The sequence below is a fragment of the Cottoperca gobio genome, chromosome 9 (genome assembly GCF_900634415.1).
Source record: "Cottoperca gobio chromosome 9, fCotGob3.1, whole genome shotgun sequence".
Taxonomy (NCBI): domain Eukaryota; kingdom Metazoa; phylum Chordata; class Actinopteri; order Perciformes; family Bovichtidae; genus Cottoperca; species Cottoperca gobio.
In genome coordinates, this window is record NC_041363.1 from 15,852,892 (window position 1) to 15,874,917 (window position 22,026).

General features: G+C 38.4%; 4 protein-coding genes across 4 annotated transcripts; all 4 read right to left on the reverse strand.

Annotated features, from left to right (window-relative positions):
- Window positions 1-63: 63 nt before the first annotated feature.
- slc35d2 (solute carrier family 35 member D2) lies at window positions 64-4,084 on the reverse strand. The gene is made up of 12 exons (XM_029440093.1): window positions 3,875-4,084; window positions 3,304-3,337; window positions 3,134-3,220; window positions 2,974-3,041; window positions 2,810-2,881; window positions 2,601-2,669; window positions 2,400-2,502; window positions 1,935-2,027; window positions 1,775-1,842; window positions 1,547-1,625; window positions 1,007-1,089; window positions 64-297 (listed from the first exon to the last, which is right to left on the reverse strand). The coding sequence occupies exons 1-12, from the start codon at window positions 4,006-4,008 to the stop codon at window positions 168-170; spliced, it is 1,020 nt and encodes a 339-aa protein (XP_029295953.1). The 5' UTR covers window positions 4,009-4,084; the 3' UTR covers window positions 64-167.
- Window positions 4,085-8,131: 4,047 nt separating this feature from the next.
- On the reverse strand, window positions 8,132-10,115 carry ccl27a (chemokine (C-C motif) ligand 27a). Its single transcript, XM_029440292.1, has 3 exons — window positions 10,052-10,115; window positions 9,131-9,248; window positions 8,132-9,013 (listed from the first exon to the last, which is right to left on the reverse strand). The coding sequence occupies exons 1-3, from the start codon at window positions 10,113-10,115 to the stop codon at window positions 8,902-8,904; spliced, it is 294 nt and encodes a 97-aa protein (XP_029296152.1). The 3' UTR covers window positions 8,132-8,901.
- A 2,034-nt stretch (window positions 10,116-12,149) lies between these two features.
- On the reverse strand, window positions 12,150-14,078 carry avp (arginine vasopressin). Its single transcript, XM_029440500.1, has 3 exons — window positions 13,908-14,078; window positions 12,968-13,172; window positions 12,150-12,882 (listed from the first exon to the last, which is right to left on the reverse strand). The coding sequence occupies exons 1-3, from the start codon at window positions 14,025-14,027 to the stop codon at window positions 12,746-12,748; spliced, it is 462 nt and encodes a 153-aa protein (XP_029296360.1). The 5' UTR covers window positions 14,028-14,078; the 3' UTR covers window positions 12,150-12,745.
- A 1,151-nt stretch (window positions 14,079-15,229) lies between these two features.
- On the reverse strand, window positions 15,230-21,484 carry ubox5 (U-box domain containing 5). The gene is given in 8 exon segments (XM_029438761.1): window positions 15,230-16,306; window positions 16,308-16,387; window positions 16,996-17,181; window positions 17,293-17,912; window positions 18,024-18,736; window positions 19,034-19,135; window positions 20,435-20,498; window positions 21,348-21,484. Coding segments are annotated over 7 exon segments (1,896 nt in total). The 5' UTR covers window positions 20,489-20,498; window positions 21,348-21,484; the 3' UTR covers window positions 15,230-16,165.
- Between the last annotated feature and the right edge of the window lie 542 nt (window positions 21,485-22,026).

Below are 22,026 nucleotides of genomic sequence, written 5' to 3' on the forward strand. Positions count from 1 at the left end.
TTGTGAACAATTTATTCAGTCATGATTTAGTAGTGTAACTAACAAGATAGCACCAATAATATATCCATGGAAATCAATTTATTTATTTTTTAATAAAAAAATAACTGCAGAAGCAAGCTCCAATATGGAGCAGAACAATGCCACCAGAATGCTAAAATATCGTCCATTTAGTTTGCAGTGTACTTCCCTGTTGAATCTTGTGTGATGTGAATCTTCAGCTCTTGGGCTCCCTTAGCGTTACTTCCAGGTGATTTTTGGTTAAAAGTGAGATATGAGTACACCAGTCCACCTGACATACTGCAAAACAAAAGATAAAAGCAATTAATTGTCATGATGTGGAAAGCCATTGTTGCTACCACTTAGCTGTTACTGACTAACAACGTGTACCAAGACTAAGCTTTAGTTCAAAGGAGCCTTTTATAACAAAAAGTCATTGATAACACTCAAACTAATCTTATTTATCTGTGAATCCCTGAGTTTGTACAGCCGTGCTTTGCTCTGGATTGGAATTAAATATATATATAAAACACAAAATGTAAATATACTATATGAGTAAATGTTGTGGCCTCCTTTGTTTGATCATTTGGTCACATCAAACTCTTCTGACTATTTTCAGTTGTAGTCAGGTACAGTTATTAACGGGATTTAACAAAATATGTTACACACAAACTGCAATTATAAAAACAGAATACAAATAAAACTGGAATGTAAAATATATTCTTTACAGTAATAGCGTTTTTTGTTTTAATACTTTTTAGAGGTTTGATGGAGAAAATTGCAGTAATTAGCAACATGTGATTAGAGAAATGTCTGAAGAAATCTAATAAATTGTGCATTTTATCTTGTGACATCTTGTGACATCTCATGACCCTGAGCCCCAGGTTGATGAAAGATATGTGCAGACAACAATCCTGTATTCCAATTTCCAATTTGAAAGACTCCAAATATTTCCTCCTGTCAATCTTTTTTCAAAGCAGATTGCCAGAAAGAAATCTTAAACTCTTACCAAATGCTGAGGCCGAGGAAGTTGGTCCAAGAGAACAGGTAGTCTCCACCCACAAAGATGCCAATATAGGCAACTGCAATATTCTTAAGAAAATGTCAATATTTATGCAAGTTAGTGATGATCTTGTTAGCAGATGGACGGGTCAGAAATGTGAAACACAAAGGTAGTTAACTGGTACAAGAAAGTTGTTTTCTGTTCTGTATGGTTTTCTGCCTGTTACTGAGCAGAATATTTCAAAACCGTGAGTGGAAAGTTAAACCATCGCTATCGGCTGAAGAACAAGTAACTACTTTTTGGTGCAAATTTAGATGCAAAGTTCTCAACATTGCAAGACAGGCCATTTTGAACATGTTCACTGTTTTATGACTGTTTAACACTATGTATAGTGTGATGGGGCATCGAGAGCCACATGCAGGTTAGAACTTTAAGCCTTTTCTATTATTAAAATAATGAATTTGTAGGGTCGGGCAACTTTGGTGGAGATAGGCACTGTCTGTGCTTTCTAGACAAATTATTTTATTCTTATAAGTGTGTTCTTACCTTTATTGCCCCCACTACTGTCGTAGTCAGTGCTGAGTTATAGTAGCTGCACAGGACTATGGAATACATCAGCACAAACCTGAAACAAAAAGAGAACGAGTCTTACAAAACTGTGTAGCTGAGGCAGTAATGTAAGAGCTATGGAAGTAGGATATTTATATATCGGTTTGTTGTTGGAGTTGCCACAAAAGGTTTGACATTAATTGAGCAATTTAAACTCAAACATACCCCATGATGCAGGACATGAGGAAACACAAAATGAAAGTGGATTCAACCCAGTCCTCAAATGTGACTGCCTGTGGATCGAAACATACAAGGTGGTCAGACAGGAAAAGAGCATACTGTTTTGGGCAAAAAATATACACTGATTCACAGTTACTGTATGTACCTCGTGTAAATCTCCAGTAAACGCACTTGCCAAGAGAGTGGGGATGACGATGATTAGTGAATTGTAGTATAAGACACCATACTTCCCGAGGCCCTGAAAAAAAAGAGGAAAATATTAAATATAATAAAATTCCATTACCTTTACTGCACGTTAGATAGTTAATAATTCTTCACGTTTTATCATGATAGCAAAACAAAAGTGTGTTTTAAAAACATGTGGTTAAGAGGGTTGGTGTGATCCTGGTGGGTTCAAGATCCTGTTTACTTAAAGGGTGGATGAATGGATGAGTTACAATACTTAAGGTAAAAATCTAATGTGCAACTTTCTCTCCAATGTTTTGATACAATACCATTTATTGTTCAGCAAAGATCATAGACGTACAATACACACCACACCCACACAGACATTAAGCTGTTGTGAAACTACCAGTAAAGTACAGTACACATAGTATCTACTTATTTCTACCTCAGTGCCAAGTTTCTTCTTGGTGTACACACCACTGGCAGCAGTCAAGGCATCATTGAGCAGGATGAAAGTATAGCCCTCTACATCGAAGGCCAGGTCAGAACTAGAGGAGAGCAAAAGATGGAGAGAAAGCATTTCTTAAGTGATCTATAAACAATTCCAATTAAATTAAATTAATTCCCATTAAAAAAGAATCCATACCTTGCAGCAACAATGGCACCAAACACTATGGTTACAACACTGTACACAAGGCGTTTTGGAAAGGTTTTTCTGAAAGAAAGTAACAGATTAAACCCAAAATGTCTTGTTTGATTCTGCTGATAAACTGAATTTAAACATCTCCATGTATTGCCTCATACATAACGTGCAGTACTTTCAGACCAGTTGAAAATCAGAGAGATATGTCTTACTTTAGTACATATACTTCCAAGATCATTGTCATCAATATGGTGAATTTCCGTAATACTGTAAACATAGGTAAACTGAAAAAGACAACATGTTTAGGAAAACCACATGAATTAGCACCGTGAAACTTAAGGACTTAAATCTACTTAATTAGATACAATTCTTAAACCTGAGTTTTTTGGTGCTCGCCAGTCCTGTTATATGGTTCCCAACATACAGCAAAGGAAGAGGGAAAATCTGACGAGAAATTAAAAAGGCGTACGGTATTTTGGAAACTACAATGCAATTAAATAAAGAATTGAAAAAAAATTAATTGAAAAAAAGCTTACTTTTAAGAAAACACTTCTGTCAAAATCTTGAAACTGGACTGTTTTGCTAATTTTGGCAGCATAAAGGACAACAACAGTGACGATCATCTGTAAGGACAAAAGTGGCCATGAAGTGTGCGTGTGTTTGACTCACATTCACACTCAGAAACATCCACACCTGAACAACTTACCTGGCCAATTCCCAGAAACATGAATGAGGGAAACCTGCAAAACCAACACACAAACATTAGCAGATGAAGTGTTATTTCATAATGACAAATGTAGTGTTATTATAAGCTTCCTCTGTGTGTGCGCTTTCTCCATTGACACCATATGAATGATGGTAGAAAGTAAACTACTTACTTAGGTACTTAACTTGAGTATTTCCATTTTCTTTTTAGTCAACTACATTTATCTGATACTTCAGCTACTTTGAATTTTCATATTCAAATTAAAGATAAAACTTTTCCCAAGCTACCCAGCAGATAAAGTATAACGTGGGTAAATAAGCTCCACCTTAACCAACTTCAACATTGTGACATACACCTTAACGCATACATAATTATAACACAGTAATATAGTGTACATTTTCCTGCATAATGGGTACATTTACTTTTGGCACTTTTACTTTAGAAAATATTTGAATACATGACTTGTTTACTTGTAAGAGAGTAGTCCTACATATCCACTGTGATATTGCTACTTTTAGTACGTCTTCAACCGCTAAATGACTTCCTGACCGCGCGAGAAAACGCCACATACCTGAAGCTCGTGAGCACGGTTTTATTCACCATCGTGATTAGAAACGAACTGCAGGCGTAAAACATGGCAGAGTAAAACTTGAGCAGACCGGAGTGTTCAGCAGTTTCTTGAGAGGCGTTTGCAGACATCGTCATAAACTATAAAGACACCTGAGAGAGGTTTACGGTTTTCTCAGGCGCAGTGATCCCCCTGGTTTGGAGGAGGGTTTACTTCAAATGAACCTGGCTGCAGACAAGGGGGCGTACGTCAATCATTATGGTCATGTGTACAGGAATTCAATTCAACTCAACTTTATTTATATAGCACCTTTCATACAATCAGGCAGCTAGTCCAAAGTGCTTCACGGAGCAAGATTAATAGAGCACAGACAAAACAACAACAATAGACAACAACAACTATTTTGCAATGCTTAAAATTACAACAATTACAAAGAGAATAGAATAAATTATTTGTCAAATATAGGATGAAAACCAATGATTAAGATTTAAAAAATAAGGCAACACATAACAAGGCATTTAAAAAAAATCTTTCAATAGCAGAGAACATTTTTATCCATTTGCATGCAAACCTTTAGTGAATAAATTAATAACAACAACTGAAGCCATTTCCCCCCTGCCTTTTTCCCGTCATCTCTGGTTCATTTTCAATCTTAGTTTATTAAAACAATAAAAATGACCTTTATTGATTTATTTAGTCTTGATTTTGGACTAAATAAAGCTTTTCAAATATAACAATTTGCCCAGTTTTTGTTGATTTTGAAACAAAACCAGGCAACACAAGTATTCTGCAGAGCAGTAGAATCGTCTTTGATGAAGTGTATATCTTAGCAATATACAAGAGGGGCCTGTGCCAGTGGCGTAGCTAGGCCTATTTTAGGTGGGCTTTCCAAATTGCCCCAAAACTCCCTTTCATACTTTACAATGTAATCTACCGGGCACTAAGACCCTGGGGGTGAGAGATGGCTCACAGTAAGGCCACTTTGTAATTATTGCCATCTCAGCTTCTTTTTAAATATTTATTAATTATTATTTTCACAGTTGCATGTACCATCAACAGTAAGGGCAAACATTCTTATTTTTCACCCCAACCCCATGTGCTCACAGAGATTAGCAAGTATAAGATTAGTAAGAAACAATTATAAATTCACATCCAAATGAAAAAAACTGGGATTCCCGGCTCATGCTCCTTTTTGAAGAATAAAGTTTTCAAAATTAAAATATTTCACTTAATTGTCATGGTTATGGTATTTTTTATACTTTGATTGATTGATATATTTTTCATATTAGTGTTGAGAGTTGTGCCCCCTCCCCTTACCAAGACCACAAAGTTATATTAGATCTAGCATCTTCATCTTCACCAGATGAATACAATTCACTTTAAAATGTTTTTTAAAATTCTGCCGTCCACCCTACTCCTAAGACATGTCAACATGACTAAGGCCAGGTAACATGAACCTGGTTAACATGACTAATATATTGATGACGCAACCAGCACAGAACACTATGGGTGTGTAGTGGCTTTGCTCAGTGCAAAACTCCCAGACTTACTTCTCCATCATCATGTCATCTGAGTTCCTTTAATGGTGATTGTACTACCATGCAGGTGCACACAGCTCCACCTCACCTCTGGGCTAAGCCCACCCAAACTTGAAAACCTAGCTACGCCCCTGGCCTGTGCTATATGTTTCTGTCACATTTTGTTCTCAAGTCAATATAGTGTAGGCTACATGTACCACAGTGATGAGACATAATGACTCACTATGGCCTTAGAGGAACAAGTAGTTTTACAGACAGGACGGGGTGCAGCTAGTCAGTTAGCATGCTAACTTCAGTAGATATCTCTGCAACACAACACATAGACGTCTTTCACATAACGTCAACACTGGTACCTCTTCACACTCTGTTGATAATGTTATCTCATTGATTTAATGATTTAATGTTTTAAGTTTAAATTCCAGCATATTTTACTCATTGAACCTTTAAATCTGGCAGCCCCTTGGCTAATAGCTATGTGCTGAATATAATATTATTCATCTTTTAAGAGGCATTAATAGAGTCATGTGTCGTAACAACTTATCTTTAGCAAAGCAAGCATGATCATGTACAATTTTGAGGCCTGTTTCCTGAGTGAAACTCTGTGAGGAGGAAGTAGGCCTACTGTATAAATGCTGTGCTACATTCAGGGGCACGTGGAGTTTCTTGATAGCTGTGTCAAGTTGTCACTTATCACTTGATAACAGACAAACACTTGCCACTGTGTATGAAGACGCTCACTTTGGTAAACCTGAGGAATCTCCAGGGAGGAGTTTAGAATAAAATGTCAATATAAATCTCCCTGTGCGCTGTGTAGTAGCTGCTCACTACTCCTGACACTAGGATGGGTTAAATGCAGTCTAAATTTCACTGTGTGTGCTGTGCTGTGTACATGTGTGACGATAATCCTCCATTTTCATTTGCATGCCATCCATCAGTAAAGTCCACTAGAGGGCGATATTGCTTCAGATTTATGATGTCTCCACAGTGTAAAAGAAAACATCTTTATTTGATACTTACATTTGATACTTTCAGAAGTTTGGTTGTTTATGCAAGTCTGCTCTATCATATTCTCTCTTGCTATAATTTATATCCTTGTTTTTCACTCCACATTAAAATAGTAAATGATAATTAGATTTTTGTTTGTTGTCAACAAGAATTACCCTTCTGTGATCAGCTTTTCAATTGATTGCCTTCCAGGGCGAGCTGAGCCAAAGACAAACCTTCCAGAAAGTTTGAGTGCTGATAGTCAAATTAAGCTGTCAGCAGGAGTTCAACATTGCACAGCTGTGACATGTTGTTTTGTGTGTTACAATAACTTGGGCTGTGGCCCCATCTCTCAACATCATGTTTGTTTTCTCAACAAACAAAAAAATATATATATATTATACTGTTGCTGATATCATGGAGCTTGATTGACTTTGAAACAGTTTGGATTTAGAAACAGGTTTCCGATAAAGGAAAGTGGTAAAGGTTAAGAGCCCTTCGGCAAATAGTGTAGGATGTTGAAATCTCTTCACATGTGTGCTTTTTGAATACCTGCACTGGAGAAACCTGCTCTGACTCGAGTAGACACATATGAGAATTTATTTCTGCCCTTTTAAGAACTTGTGTGACTCAAAAGGGGGTTAATGTTATCAGCCGCAGGTGCTTTTCTGGCATTTAGCAGGGATGAGTTATTCACAATCAGCCTGAGGACTCGGATCTTAGCCTGATTAATAGCCTGATGTCTGTGAGTGGAGTAGTACATCTGTAGATTATTCATGTCATCAACATATATTTCACCTTACTTTTGGATTTTGATAAGATAACCTAAGTCCAAAATGACTAGACAGATTTACATAAACCCAACTGACTAATTGTTGATGAATGAAACCCGGAAGACTGCACAACACTACAGATGCTGCCTGAGGTCAAATGCTAAACTTAAAAAGTGTTGCACACTGAGCCTTTTATTCAAGTTCCTTTTGCGCACAAATTGAGCAAAGTTATTTCTTCACTTTTCTGCATTGAATGTTACATGCGGCAGAATGCTAAAAGCAGTATCAGCATTTCATGGCTGCTCACTTTCTTTCAGTTTCGGAAGATTTCAATGTTTCACTGCTGAGCTTTTCCAAAGGGGCGATCAAAAGAAAGTTGAATTTATTGAGAAAAGGGGTTCATTATGATAAAGGTATAAGTATAAAAAACTATTTTAATTTAATTTAATACCTAGTACGATCCAGTATCCTTTTATCATATTTAATTTAAGTAAAAGTAATCTATTCTAATAAATCTGAGTACGAGTAAAATGTTTGAACAATGTTGGATGTGATCTTTACAACTTTTAAAATGATGAAAGGTCGAAACTCAAAATAGATTGCGACAGTTGAACAACACAGTTTTGTGCTCTGTAAAATATGTTTTCTTTAAATGCCTTTAAGTAGCATACAATACTAAATAAAAACATGGAAGAAAAATGATCCAATTAAAAAAGATACACCATAAAGTAAAAAGAAAAGCTACTAACAGTGACAGGAGTCAATGTTATCAGGTGCTTTCCCCTCTTTGATTTAGAATGAAACCAAATAAATGAGCGCAGTGAAACTTTCCAGAAGCAACTACAACCTTTCTTTGTAGCTGCTTGTCTCTGTGGGATTAATTATAGAGGAAGGAGCAGGCACAGGGACAAGACGAAACAAGTTTTTTTTAAGAACTTTTTTTTCAAGGTTAAATTACAGCATTTATAGACTCCTCATGTATATAAAGTGTCCATCTGAAATACAAATTAAATTCAGTATTAACATCATATTTATGAACATCCTCTGAAGCCGAGTGTTGGCCCATAGGATTAATCCGAATAACTTTATCAGTAGTGATTGACAGTTATCACCCTCCCTCTGGTTGGTGGGTTGTGACTGCGTTTCTTGATATAACCAGAACAAAATCAACACATTATTTAAACCTATATCTTTCTGAAATTACTTATTATTATTTGCCAAAAGGAGCATTGTATCTAAAACCTATCTCCCTTCAATCATCACCACTGCTACTTCTGTACACACAAACACAAATAACAGAAAATAAATCACATTTTACAGAGATTTTCTTTTACAATTGTATTATCACACAAAGTATAAATGCAATGGTGGAAGTAGTATTCACATTATTTACCAAACTATAAAAGATATCTCCATTATATGTAAAACTATCACTTTATGTGTTATTAATGTTATTGTGTTGCAATGTTGCAGACAGTCGAGGTTGAGCGGATTTTAACTGCTTCATAGTTAATCAAGTAACTATAGCTGTTACATAAATGTAGTAGAGTAAAAAGTACAATATTTCACTCTTGTGAGTAGGAAGTAAAATGTATTAATGATTAAATGTATAGAGTAGTATAAAATGGAAGTACAACTACTTCTAAATGATCATAATCAATAAAAAAAGAAACAACCATAAGGGCGTATGTATGATGCAAGCTCTTGAAACACCAACTGAAGAAAGCATGACGTCTCAGTAAGCTGCTTTCTGCTTGTTCTGTTTCATCCTCATCTGCAGCACAATCAGAGCTGTCTTCAGTTTGGGATGAGCACATATGGGCTTCCTAATGTCCTTTAGATGCAGTCTGTGGTCCCACAAGGAAAGAAAAACATGTTTCAGTGTTAGATAAAAGCAAAAATGAGGAAGAAAATAGAGCATTTGATAACTGTAATGTGGGTCATTGTTGATCTTCACTGCTTACATCAGTGCAGGGATGTCACAGGCGCCGCTGCTTTTCTGCACAGTGATTCTTTGAACCATCATCAGCACTCGGACAGGGATGTGCTTTTTTGTTTTGATGCAGCATTTTGGAATGCCAGCTGCAATGTAGGATTAAAATTCATTATAAGGATGTTGAAAGAAATTAAATGGATGAAAAAGAATAACAAAATATGGTAATTGACAAAATAAAATGTATTCATAAATTTGTTCTAAACTAAAGAATTGTGTCTCTGCTGTCAGTGCTGTGCAGTCATCTTAAAATAAACCATTATTACCATATATTTATTTATTCTCACAGACAATGCACATTGGTCAACAGCTCTGTAAATGTGACAGTGTTAGCCAAAAGGCTTATTCTTTTAACTGTTGTCCCTCGGCCTGATGTTAAAAGTGGCCATTAAAACAACAAATAAAACACACAACAAATAAAAATAGAGCAGGAGAAAGCAAAACGCGAACAGCTGAACAGGATATAAAGCTTAGAGGAGTAAGGCAAGCAAGGCATTTAGTACAAAACAATTTCAGTGGTTTACCTTTCCTCAAGAGCACAATATAATGTTTGGGACTTGAGTTTGGTTGAGTTTCAAAGATAATAACAAATAAAATGAGTGTAAAACGCTGTAACAACAACATAATTATTTACATCCTATGCTTTTCCTACAACACATGCACATGCTCATTTAAACTTTATAGGTTAATATGAACATAAATATATAACTTCATAACTGTTTACAACACTTGTATCTATGTTTGCACCAAACAGAGAGAATGGTTTCCTGTACTTCCACCCAAAAATGTAAACATCTCTGACTTTTCTAAGAGCATGCTCATAACCTATCCTCAGATAATATTTTTTAGCTCTGTCTTGGTTTTGACATGGTCACCACAATGGTGCCCTTACCTTCAGTAGAGGTGATGGCCAAAGCGCACAGACAGACAATCACAAACGCAACTTTCAGATCCATAATGACAGCGCAATTGAGGGGATGAATTCTGTCCTTGCTCTTTAAATACTGCCGCTGAACACACACCTACAAACACACAAACACACACACGCACACATGCACACCACCCACACCCACACCACACACACTTGTGCATACACCCACAGAGGATGTGAACATGTCTGAACCTACCAACATCTTTCTGAATGCAACACTATGCTAAACACAAGGTTATTTAAATTGATAATTAAGTAATTAACCCACGGTAAGTCTTCATGAAAACAAATGTCACTTTCGTTTTGACTCTTTGTTCAAAGTAACTGAGCTGGGTGAGTAAGTTGTACAGGTACGCTCCACGCGGACAGGCTCCGACAGGTTTAATAACCACGGTTTTTAACAGAATTGTCATTGATTGACGGATACACAATGTAAGCTTGGCAAAGGCCACACCTAGAGTCACGAAAGATAAGTCATAGTTCAAACGGAATAAAATGGAAACTTAATTAGGATCAAATGGCAAACATCAGATTAAAAAAGAAAAGGGAGATAAATTAAATGTTATATTTAAAGACTTGAGGCACATTAGTATGTGTGATTAGAGAAAGGCTCTGTAATAATGTTTTGAAGTTGAAAAAATGATTATGGTTATAACCATTTTCTGGTTAGCGGTTTGGAGTAACGCTCATGGGAACAATCCTACAAGCAGAGGACCTCAGTTCAAAAGCACCTGAATCAGCAAACATTTGCCACAAGTGTCCATGAGCATGAGTCTCTGTAGATGGCCCTGACCTTTGACCTCCATTGACCATCCAGGTATCGATAAATAAAGGCTTAATTGACATACATGAAACCGTGTTAACAAAGATATGGATATTAAGATATTATGTTGACCTAACACTGCAGAAGCTGCAACTTTCACTTTGCTCAGGTGTGGCTCTGTCCCAAGTTGTTTAATGTACCTGAGCGTGCAAACCAGACAATATAAGTATTACTATTCAAGTAGCAAGAATGACTGATTGGGTGTTTGGGAAAGTTGTCAAAACCAACAAATGAATGCGGTGTCAGTATTATGTTTGGTTTCATTTTTGTGCAACAATAAATACCTGATCCCAAATTAAGTCTTCAAATCCCAAGACTTATTTTGTTTCCCTCCTGTATGAGCCAGTTTGACATAAATGTAGTAATCTCTGGAGGATTTGTTTTGGTCTTTAGAAGAAGCCACAGTGGTCTGGATTGACTACATTGGCTGCAATATCCAGTTTACTGACAGCTTAACATTTCAAGTTACTCTGCATTTTGCAAAAACTATTAAAGGTGATTTAAACTGTAAATCAATAAGAAGTCAGGGTCCCAAGAACCACTGATGTAACATTGACCAGGGGCAATGTGTGCAATGAAGGCTTCTGATGCTAAAAGGACACACAAACGGCATCAGACAGATTCACAACACATTTCCCGACACACAGGTTTTGAATCAGAACAGGTAAATGTCAGATTGTGGGAAGTCCTGCATCCTGTTCCAGCTGGAACTGAAACCATAACTGCCAACACATACAGTTCTGGCATAAACATTAGCTTTCAATAATCATACACAAAGGAATATGACAAATCATTTCACAACAGAGAGAGGTGTGTGCTTGATGGAGAAGAATGAAAGGAACGGCACTGATTCCACATCAACACTGTCAATTCATGTTATTGGTGCAACATATGATGCATGTGCTGAACAACTCTGTTACGTTCCACTGCCACTCGATATATGATTTATCATAACCAACTTTAATCTGCCTTAAAACACCAAGTCCAGCTTTTGTTGTCCCCTCTTTATCCTCAGATCAATATCAACATTTAATTTTAGTTTGCTGTATATAGTCGCACCCAAACAAAGTCTGTCCTCTGGGAAAACAAAAGGACAGACGTTCAAATGCTGGGCAGGTTCAAAACTGAGTAATGACATTATTATGTCTGATTTCTCAGTAGTTCTGTATGTTGTGTAGTTGTTCATTCCTTTCACTCACTTTCATTCACACGGAAAATAAACACAGTTCACAGTCATCGTCTGTTAAAGCTGTAATTCTTTTGAGCGTGGGAATAATGAAAACAGCAGCAGAAGGTTTTTGGCAGTGATGCATTCTGTATTGTTTCTCCTATTTTCAACATACAACAATATTCCTACTACACAAGAAGTAACTGCGTAAGCATTGTCATTCAGCTGTTTTACATGGATGTTTGCAATCTCTGATCTCTGACTTATTTACAGTCTTTTCTGCTATAATTCACATATTTGAAATGGAGCCCTGAGGTGTTTTAAATCCCCTCATATAGAATACAACTTTGTTACAGTATGTGCATCGGTATATACATTTCTATGGTTGGAACAAACATGAAATTTACTTTTCATAACCAATATCATGATTCCTCTCCCCCAAGATCTGGATGAAAACAGCCAATTACTAAAGTTAAAGATAGTTCTCCTTCTGTGGCCCTCTTAACAGATACAGAAATATCACAGCAGTAGGGGTAAGGAGAGATCAAAGTTTGACTTGGCATTTTATTGGTTCATGGTTTATATCACAAGGCTTGTAGTGGATCAGGGATGATCTTCATTCTGTTGCATCTTCAGGCCCTGAGAAGCAGAGGAGCCTCCAGTATCAGTACTCAGTCTGTCCTCTGGTGGCCACATGGAGCAGGCGCAGCAGAAGTTCTGCAGGCGAGCTCACTGCAGAGCCGTGGGCAGGATCTGAGGCCTCGGTCTCCCCCAGGCAGTCAGGCTCCACCGTACAGCTCTCTGAGAAGGAGGAGAAGATGTTTTTTAAAGCTGTGCCCAAAGGCCAATTCTTATTGGACACAAAAAACATCAAACCAGACTCTACCTGAGTTACAGCAGAGTCCTGAAGCAGCGCAGCGTCCTCCATCAGATCCACAGGGTCTCCCGCCTGCCAGGCAAGGGGTGAGCAGGTAGTTCTCCTCCACACAGTGAGCTGTTTCTGGGGCGCCCAGCAGGCAGCCGAGGCCCTCCCCGCAGCAGATACTGGGGCCGAAGCAGCGGCCCCTGTCTCCGGGGCCACAAGACATGCACTGGTGGAGAAATGGTAAATGTATGCATTAAAACAGGTGCTGTAAATCCAGTGAATTATTGTTGAAGCATTGTTACTTTTATGTTAGCCTGGCACTCTCTTTTGATACGTTTTCTAATGTTTATTGCAGATATATTCATTCTGACTTTCCCTCTTCCGTTTCATATCCAAACTTCGGCCATGGGCATGCTCGGAGCCGAAAAACTGATTCTTAAATGCTACAAAACTGTTGCATGATTCTGTTGCACATTTATCTCACTTCAGGATATGCTTGTTTATATTTATAATGTTTGGGTATTAACTTGCCTCTATATACCATAGTGATAATGATTTTATTTTTTAAACTTGAAATGCATCACATTACTTTAGTATTTACAGTAAACATCTTATTGTATGCTCCTGAAATATGATGAATAAATGGTCTCTTTGCTGCTACCTAACATAGCACAACTTGACATTGTTCCACTTTGTTATTGCTATCATAATTGACTTTTTATGGTCCTTACTAGATTTAGTTCAGTCTTTAGTGAGTACAATGACTGGGTTGTTCTTTACACATCTGAACCCAATCTATTACATCAATGATATCAAATGTGATCTCTTAAAATTCTTCAACACACAATTTCGCATATTTCTTTTAAAAAACATCCCTCAATTGATACATTGAAATTTCTAATCCAAGACATCCAAAGCAATAAAATAAAAGTTAAAGATGATAAAGCGAGAACGGTTTCACCTGTCTGATCCCATTCTCCGGCAGCGCTCTTTTCCCTCCTCGGGGGCAGTTCTGGATGTAACAGGCGGATGAGAGGGCGATGAGTCCCAGGACGCACATGTAGAACAAGGAGTGAGGCATCGCTGCTGGTTTATCCTCCGCCTGGGTGAATGTGTGACTGATATCCCGCTCGATTGCTCACTTATAAGCAGATGGACATGACCTGACAATGCGATTTACACTCATATCTGACGTCAGTGTCGTGCTTTTTCTGCTCTCCGCATGCACGCGAAACCGAAGGCCACCTGGCTGCGTGTGTGTGTGTGCGCGAGAGGTCGCAGCAGACATGGCTCTGCATCAGATGTGTGCCATCTAACAAATCTACACAAGATGACAGCACTGACGGCAGAAGATGCCTTTTCTGTATTCAAGACTGCGCCACACTTATTTAGAATAACTTTTCGGAATAATTTCAGCCTCTGTGGCGGGTGGCACACACTGAAAATGGCAGAACATGAACTAATTGTACTTGTGGACAACTAATTAGATTTACTGCAATGATTAGATACATTTCATGATGATCATGCACAATTCAGCTTATCCACTGTTCATCACGGAATAGATTTTTAAAACTTGTGTCACATGAAGAGAATTATTCTTGGGTCCTGACAACCTCGAGGTCACACAAATTATCCTGCTGGTGTAATTTAAAACCATTAACGAGCACAACAAAATTAGCGTTTCAAATAAACATAAATATCTGAAGTTCATTATTCTGTTCAGTGTCTTGTGTGCTTTGGGTTGCATCTCACCCATTAGATGTTTTGATGCTGAATGGCCAAACAGAGTATCAGTTTGACGGTGGATTTACCTTCTTTTTTTTTTTTTACATCTCTGATGTGTATAAAGCAGAAGCACAAGCTCATCAGTCAATTTGACAAATAGAGGGAGTAGTTAATACCACTCCAGTACACAAATACTCTGATGTTGTATCCTTTGAGTGCTTACATCTACCACTTGTAGCTCAAACAGTGAAGATGGTGTCTCCATTTCACATTCAGAACATATGCCAGCCTTTGCTCTTACTGAGCGGATACAGGATCAGGACCTTGGTTAAGCTAAATGTTGTCAGGGAAACCAACACATGCATTATGCTGTTTGTGGTTGCGAAGCTTAATAAATGCTGTTTTTCCTGACATCTGTCCATTTAACTTAACCTTTTGTGCACGCAATAACACAATCATAAGAGGTAATTAGGGTGAAGTGTTAAGAGGTAGAACAATGAATATGTGGACAAGGACACTGGAGGAATCGTAGCCTCTGCTAGGAGACATTGTTCACACATATTTCATAACACTGCACCTCAAAAGGAAAAACAGGACACAAAGCTAGATACATAAACTAAAAGAGAACGAGGCAGTCAGTGGAAACTTGAATGAATTATACCAACTTTAAAGAAATGCAGTTTAACATAATCAAGCCAAGAAGTCCTTATCGTTTATATTTACTCTCTGAAGACAACAACACATATACACACATGTAGGGAATGTAAAGAGGTGAATGGAGTCAAAGAAAGAGGAAGGCTGAGCATGACCCGGTGTGTTTCTTCACAATGACCACACAGCCTTGGGTTGATGTGAAATCCACTTTTATTCTTCTGGCCTCTTGCTCCCAGTACTTGTTTCTCCAATAACTTTTTCTTTGTGAATCTTCAACACATCTACACAGCCAGGCTTTGGACAAAGGCTGCAGAACCAAGGCTACAACGAGGGGAGCGGGTGGGGGAGGGGGACGCGATGAGAATAGTCGTCTTCTAAACATTATTTTGTGCACAATTTTTGTAAAGGTCTTTGCTTTCAGTGATGTTCTTTCTGCCGCTGTGGACATTAAATACAGAGTTGATTTTGTGATGTCACTGGCCCAAAAAATGGTAAGAAATATAATTCACTGCTAGATTTGAAGAACTCATAACGCACTTGAATAAGAAATATAGAAATCTTACAAAATAATACAAAAGATGAGAAAATGAGGGATGAATAGTGTCATTGAAATTTGACATTGAAACTTACAGTCTCACACATCTGTTAAGATATGCCGTATATTAAAGAGGAGGATGAAGGTGGCGTCAAACGGAATAAACAATATACAAATAAAATATATCCAGGATCCGAAACTTTCAGCTATAAATGTTTTTTTTCTACTTGTATAATCCCATCTTCACCTTCAGAACAGTCCTCCTCATTTCTTCACAGGCTTTCGAAGGCGTTAATTTGCATCAGTCAGTGATGTACGCGTATGACGTCACGGCGCGGGGTAGTGCTTTGGCAGGCCGGACACAAGACGTGATTGGATGTTGATGGGGTGACAGAGCTTGCTGGTTGGGATTCCCTCCGCAGGCAGGAATGGCAGAGCAAGTGGCATGCAGGATAGACGGTAGATGGAGGATGCAGATTTGGAGTAAACTGAGAACGAACAGGAACATGCGGAGCACGTCTTTTCACCTGCAAGCAAATGTGAGAGAAAATTAAACCAGCAGTCGATGGATTTATATCGATTTAACATTAGAGCTCAGGAACACTGAACACATTTAAAACTCCTGCATAGTTATAAAGTCATACATTTGTGTGTGTTAGTGCATTTCAGGAATTATTTTATTATGTGTTGTAAATTAAGTCTTTGGTTTTACACTCCTTTCTCTTAAACAATCCTTAGATTTACCTGCACGACAGAATGTCTCTCAACAATAACTGTATTGCATTTCCAGTTCAGAAAAAACTAAACATGTCTTCTGGTTGCGCTGAATTTTTCAGTACAGCCTCCTGTTAGTGTAACAAATTATCAGCTACATTTAAAAGGGATCTTCTTAAAGCCTGACGAACCCTCTACTCCATTTTCTTTGTTTGTTATGAAGTGCTGCATCAGTGAGTTATGACAGAGCAGTTCTTCTGACCATGTGAGTGGGTGATAAGACCAAAAACTGCCGGTGGGGGCATGTTGCTTCAGACACCAGTGAGACAGGAAATACAATCCAGGAAGTCCAGTTTGTAGAACCATGAATCTGAAGGAGGAGTATTTCTTTAAGGCTCTCAAAGTGGAGTCGAAATCCTACCTGGTGGGATGTTTGGAGTGCCTGCAGTCTGACACTGCTGTGAGGTGCTCAGTGGTTCAGACTCAGGAGTAACCCGTCTCTGCTGAGTCAAGTTTGAGGTGAAGGAGGGGCGGCCCTGCAGGGCGGAGAAGAGGGCCTCATCCAGGCTGGCAGACATACGCTGCTCATGAGAGCTGCAGCCAGGGTCTGAAGTAGTATGGTGAAGGAGTAAACATCGACACAACCGACAATTCAGCAGGAGAAAAACGTTAGCAACATGTTTTAGGATCTTATTCTTACAGAACATGTTATAATCACCTGCAACTGCATCATTTCTTGGTCTTTTTGTTTGAGGTAGTAGTTGTTTCTCAGCTGTCAACCCTTCTGTGGATTCTTTGGAAATTCCACTTTGATCTCGTTTCCTTCTTCTCTCTGATTTGCTCTCTGTAGTAAGAGGCTGGGAGGTAACTGTGTGATTCCCATTATCCGACGGATGTCCTAGTACAGAGTCTTCCATTTGTGTAGTCCTGCTTGTGTTTCTGGTGGCAGCATTATATTTAATAGCAGTGTTGTTTGTTGAGCTGTCACTTGGAGAGTACTGGGACTGTCCATCTACCTTGGAGGCTATAAGTCTTGAGGCCTGTGGATTCTCTCCCTCCCCCTGTCTCCCCAACATCCCGTCCCTCCTTATCATCCCTTTCTGCAGGATGAAGTGGTCAATGCGGCTTTTCAGTTGGGGGTTAGGCAGAGGCTGGGAGGTGGAAGTAAACGGGACCCCAGTGAAGGGGTCGTTTGGGGGTCGACCCCAAGTGGCTTCCCTCTTCTGGTGCTCCTCCAGTGTGGTGTTGTCCACTGACACACCACTGGGCAGAAGCATGGGCAGCATCATTACCTCCTGGGTTATCGGATCATGGAACTCTTCTGGGATGGAAAGATTGCTGGAGTCAGACAAAAAGCCACCAGATAATTAATATCACATATTATTATCAGCTCTATTTAATCTACAAGAAGCAGATTAAACAGAATATTTTTTTATCATAAACACATACCTTGGAGGTGTAGGTGCTTGGATTGGTTGTTTTGTCTGGCTGACAGAAGGGGCAAAAAACGTAGGTCTTAGAAGCCGTCTTTCGCTGGCCTCGTGGACTTTTTTAATCCTCTCCACTTCTTCTGCAGGGCAGCAGCGAGCAGGTTGTCCCCACACGGCCAAAACCTTGAGCCCCATAGCAGATGCTGCCCCGCCAAATGGCACAGTCACGCGAAGTTGTGTCACAGCGCCTAATGAAAGCAGACCCCGACTCCACAGGTCCTCTTGCCGACAGTTTGCAGGCTGTGGAGGTAGTTTGGAGAGGAACGGGGGCCTGGGACTGAAATTTGTACGTGTAAAACAGACTCGGGTTTCCTCCCTGAGTTCGCAACGACCTACCAGTTTAAATTCTGGTTCAGAATCACTGGATTCAGTGTTTAACTTGAACGCATGGCCTCTTTGTTGAGGCTTGTCTGGAGCTTCTCCACCCCACTGTTGGGCCTGAAGTCTCCACTGGTGGACATTACTCTGCCGAGATTTACTGCCATGCTCTTGTTGTTTTTCTCTGCTCTGTTTCTGGTCCTTTACCGGCATCTCTTTCTGCTGGGTGGGCAGCGAATCAGAGCTGGTGCTGATCTCCAGTCTCTTGCAGGATTGTCCTCTGTCCATACCCCAGGGCCACAGCTCCACATCCACCCTGCACAGCTCCACCTGGAAGCCAAACTTCAACGTCACCTGTGAAGAAAAAAAAAAATGGACATCACAGATTTCCACAAATCGTACCTGCTTATAAAAGTTTTGCAAATATTAATATGCTAAAAAAAATATAGTATGGATAAAGAAGTGTTCTGCATTCTGCCTTAAGAGTGGTATTGCCTTAGGATTGTAACTTGAATAAAAAAGGTGAGGCTTTCAAGACTGTAGCCCCCTCTGTGAAAAATGATTATCACCAATCATTATTTAGAAATCTTCTCATCCAACTATCAGCAAGAAATTGAACCTCTATCCAAGTACGACATCCCGTCATCTTACCTGTACAGGTGGACGTAGGAAGTACTCCAGCTTGAAGCCCTGGCTCCGGAGAGCAGGGTCGGCTGACACAAGGTTTGTGACATCATAGCCATCAGCACACAGCTGCAGATGAAGGATAATCAGAGTTTAATACATGGAAAACCTGAAGTGTTTGTCCAACATTGGTTTACTACAAAGTTATAATTTTAGGCATGTTGTTAATGAAAGATGTTCTTTTACTCCTTCAATTATATTTTCTTCTCTCTTTTCTTCTACATCATCTTTTCACCTCTCCATTCGTGTGATATTTTACACAGTTTTCTGTTGCACATCATTTATACTGTTTAGTCTCACTTAATTGTGCTGTTCTCTGCCAAATATCCAACGAGACAAGACCCTAAAACTTAAATGTGTTTTTGTGAAGTATTAAGAGTGTACATAAAATAGTCATGATCAGATTACAAGACACAAATAAAAAGAACATAACAAGGTCAGTTGTGATTCAGTCTCCCACACACCACTTTGTCCCTCTGCTTCTTTATTTTCACATCTATGTCCTCCACCTCCATCCTTTGCAGTTTGTGACCATCTACTTGGATTTTACTGTGTGTCAAAACATATTGCACCTTTTTAAAGCAAATAACCTAAAGGGAGCTCATAAAAACAATATTCATGTGGAAATTAGGGTTTTTAGCTGGTTGTGTGTCCTTAGCAATTGTTGCTAACACTAGTTACATGTTACCTGGGAGTAGCAGCAGTTTTCTACAAAAAAAAGGGAGGGAAAGCATCGTACCTAAGGTCTGTACCAAATGTAATTGTTTTCACATTCAAAGCTTTTATACAGGTTTTCGAATCAAACTTCCAATGTCTGTAATCATATTTTAAGATGTCATCACAACAAAAAAGTGAATGATCTAATCTTTTATTGTATCAACTTTCTTTAATGAATACACCACGTCATTGTGTGTCTCTCTTTGTGTGCTGCAATCAGGAGAGCAAACTGTTTTCTGAAAGTGTAGTGAAACATTTTCTTTTTCAAAGGCTAAATACCAATACATATGGATTGAAGCAGAATATTTCATTAGATACAAACAAGTTGTGAATTTAGAAAATGAATACATTTATCTTTGTTGAATACATTTTGACTTTACAACGCTCTGGAGGTATTGGCAACGTTTAGATCACACAAGTCAGAACAAATCCTACGCAGACACAACTGGAATCTAATTCTACAAATAGTATAATACTATTAATATTAATGCAGCCATGTGTTTATCTGCAACTGTGCAGAAACACCAGGTTTAAAAAGAATAATTAGACATAAAACAAATTTAAAAAAAGCAGCAGAGTACATTTCAAATGTAAAAAGTACAGTTATATATGGACCTATATACAGTGATGGGGCCATGAAATGAATCGCACCTTGTTGCTATGAACTGTTGAATAAAAGTGTGGCAGACAGAGATTTACAACCATATTCTCCAACCTGCGAAGACACAAATTGATTTGAAAGCTTTACATGTGTCCTTGCATCACGTAGTGTAGCAAGTGTATAGGTATACAATGACATGTAATAGGTCAAGGAAAAATCATGCATTCAACTCCTTTTAAGAATGACTCACATTGGTACACCACACTATCCTGCACAAATTGACTCACCTCTCAACAACAATTTTCCACAGCGAGTTCAACGAGGTAAGCTCACATAGTATTATTGTTTTAATAGTGATAAACAAAAGGAAGACATTGACTTCCACTTATGTTAAGAGCAAAAACAATTAATAGACAAATCGATTGAGAATAAAATATTTCAGTATTTTTTAAAGCTGTAATGACCAACAGTAAAAAGATGAAGCCTGAGGATTTAATGTTGGTCCTAAAAATATATGATAGTGAATTGAATATCAGACAAATCAACCGAACTGAATAGCCTGCAGCATATCAAGTTAATTATACAAATAACTGAGTGGTTCATTTGTTATCCAACTAACGTAACTGGAAACTACTTACGTGAACTTACATTTCACCAAAGAAACTGATACTGTTGAGAATATTATAAGATGAAATTCATTTTCCAGATATATATTATTAGCCCTAATGTTGGAGGATCTGGGCCTCACACATAAATTAGCGGTAAAACATTAACTTGCGTATTCTTAAAAAAAAAAAAAAAGCTTATGTTCATCGTTCACAATTAACGTTAGCTGTAACAGTATGTTATGGTATATTCAAACAGACTCGTTAGCTAGCGATATGATGTTGGCAAACATTGCTAATGCTGAGCCAGACAGACAATGTTAACATTAGTTAGTAAACTAAAGTATAAAAAGCTTACGTTGCTTGGTTGTAGCCAAACGTGGCTGTTTTGAGTCTTTATTTGGCTCCTCTGAACAACTTTAGATGGTAGCTAACAACTCACCATTAGCTAGCTTAGCCGGCACAACTAGGGAAGCCGAGAAAGGACATGCTTCGCATTTGTAATTGCCAAATTCATGAAGGGATGCAACAGGTAGGATAATAGACTTAATTTAATTGCTTGTCCGCTGATATTAATGTGTTCCTTACCTCAGCACAGCCTTTTAACATTTAATAACTTTAACTTGACTGTCTCTTATTACATTTTAGACATCTACAAATGCATGTTGTGTATCTTTTCACAGACTATCTCCTCCTCCAGGTCAACATAAAGGTCAACATAAAGGTCAACAGGGTTGCAACCCTGCAGCCTGCAACATTTCAAGGACACCTCAGTGAAATGCATGCTATTCCCAGGGAAGACCCCAGACTTCTTTGGTTTGTTTGAGGACTATTTACTTATTATTATACCTTTCCTTTGATAACTTCAGTGCCCAGTGTCTCCATACTACTGTATGAATACATTTAGATCACAATGTTTACCAACCTTTTTCGTTTGTGACCATAAAACAATGCTATGTCTACTTGCAACCCCTCCTCACAAGTTGCAGTTTAAGGATTTTATATAGCCAGGTCCAGAGGTGAAAAGTACATTTACT

What these genes read in the sequence shown, in the direction of transcription:
- slc35d2 (XM_029440093.1), bottom strand. Translation starts at nt 4,008, where the DNA reads ATGACGATGTCTGCAAACGCCTCTCAAGAAACTGCTGAACACTCCGGT. An exon ending in TTGGAAGTATATGTACTAAA is followed by an intron (nt 2,670 to 2,809) that starts GTAAGACATATC and finishes ACTTTCTTTCAG; the next exon opens with AAAAACCTTTCCAAAACGCC. An exon ending in AGAAGAAACTTGGCACTGAG is followed by an intron (nt 2,028 to 2,399) that starts GTAGAAATAAGT and finishes CTTTTTTTTCAG; the next exon opens with GGCCTCGGGAAGTATGGTGT.
- ccl27a (XM_029440292.1), bottom strand. Translation starts at nt 10,115, where the DNA reads ATGGATCTGAAAGTTGCGTTTGTGATTGTCTGTCTGTGCGCTTTGGCC. An exon ending in GGCCATCACCTCTACTGAAG is followed by an intron (nt 9,249 to 10,051) that starts GTAAGGGCACCA and finishes CCTACATTGCAG; the next exon opens with CTGGCATTCCAAAATGCTGC. An exon ending in TGTGACATCCCTGCACTGAT is followed by an intron (nt 9,014 to 9,130) that starts GTAAGCAGTGAA and finishes GTGGGACCACAG; the next exon opens with ACTGCATCTAAAGGACATTA.
- avp (XM_029440500.1), bottom strand. Translation starts at nt 14,027, where the DNA reads ATGCCTCACTCCTTGTTCTACATGTGCGTCCTGGGACTCATCGCCCTC. An exon ending in CGGAGAATGGGATCAGACAG is followed by an intron (nt 13,173 to 13,907) that starts GTGAAACCGTTC and finishes TTTCTCCACCAG; the next exon opens with TGCATGTCTTGTGGCCCCGG. An exon ending in AGGACTCTGCTGTAACTCAG is followed by an intron (nt 12,883 to 12,967) that starts GTAGAGTCTGGT and finishes CCTCCTTCTCAG; the next exon opens with AGAGCTGTACGGTGGAGCCT.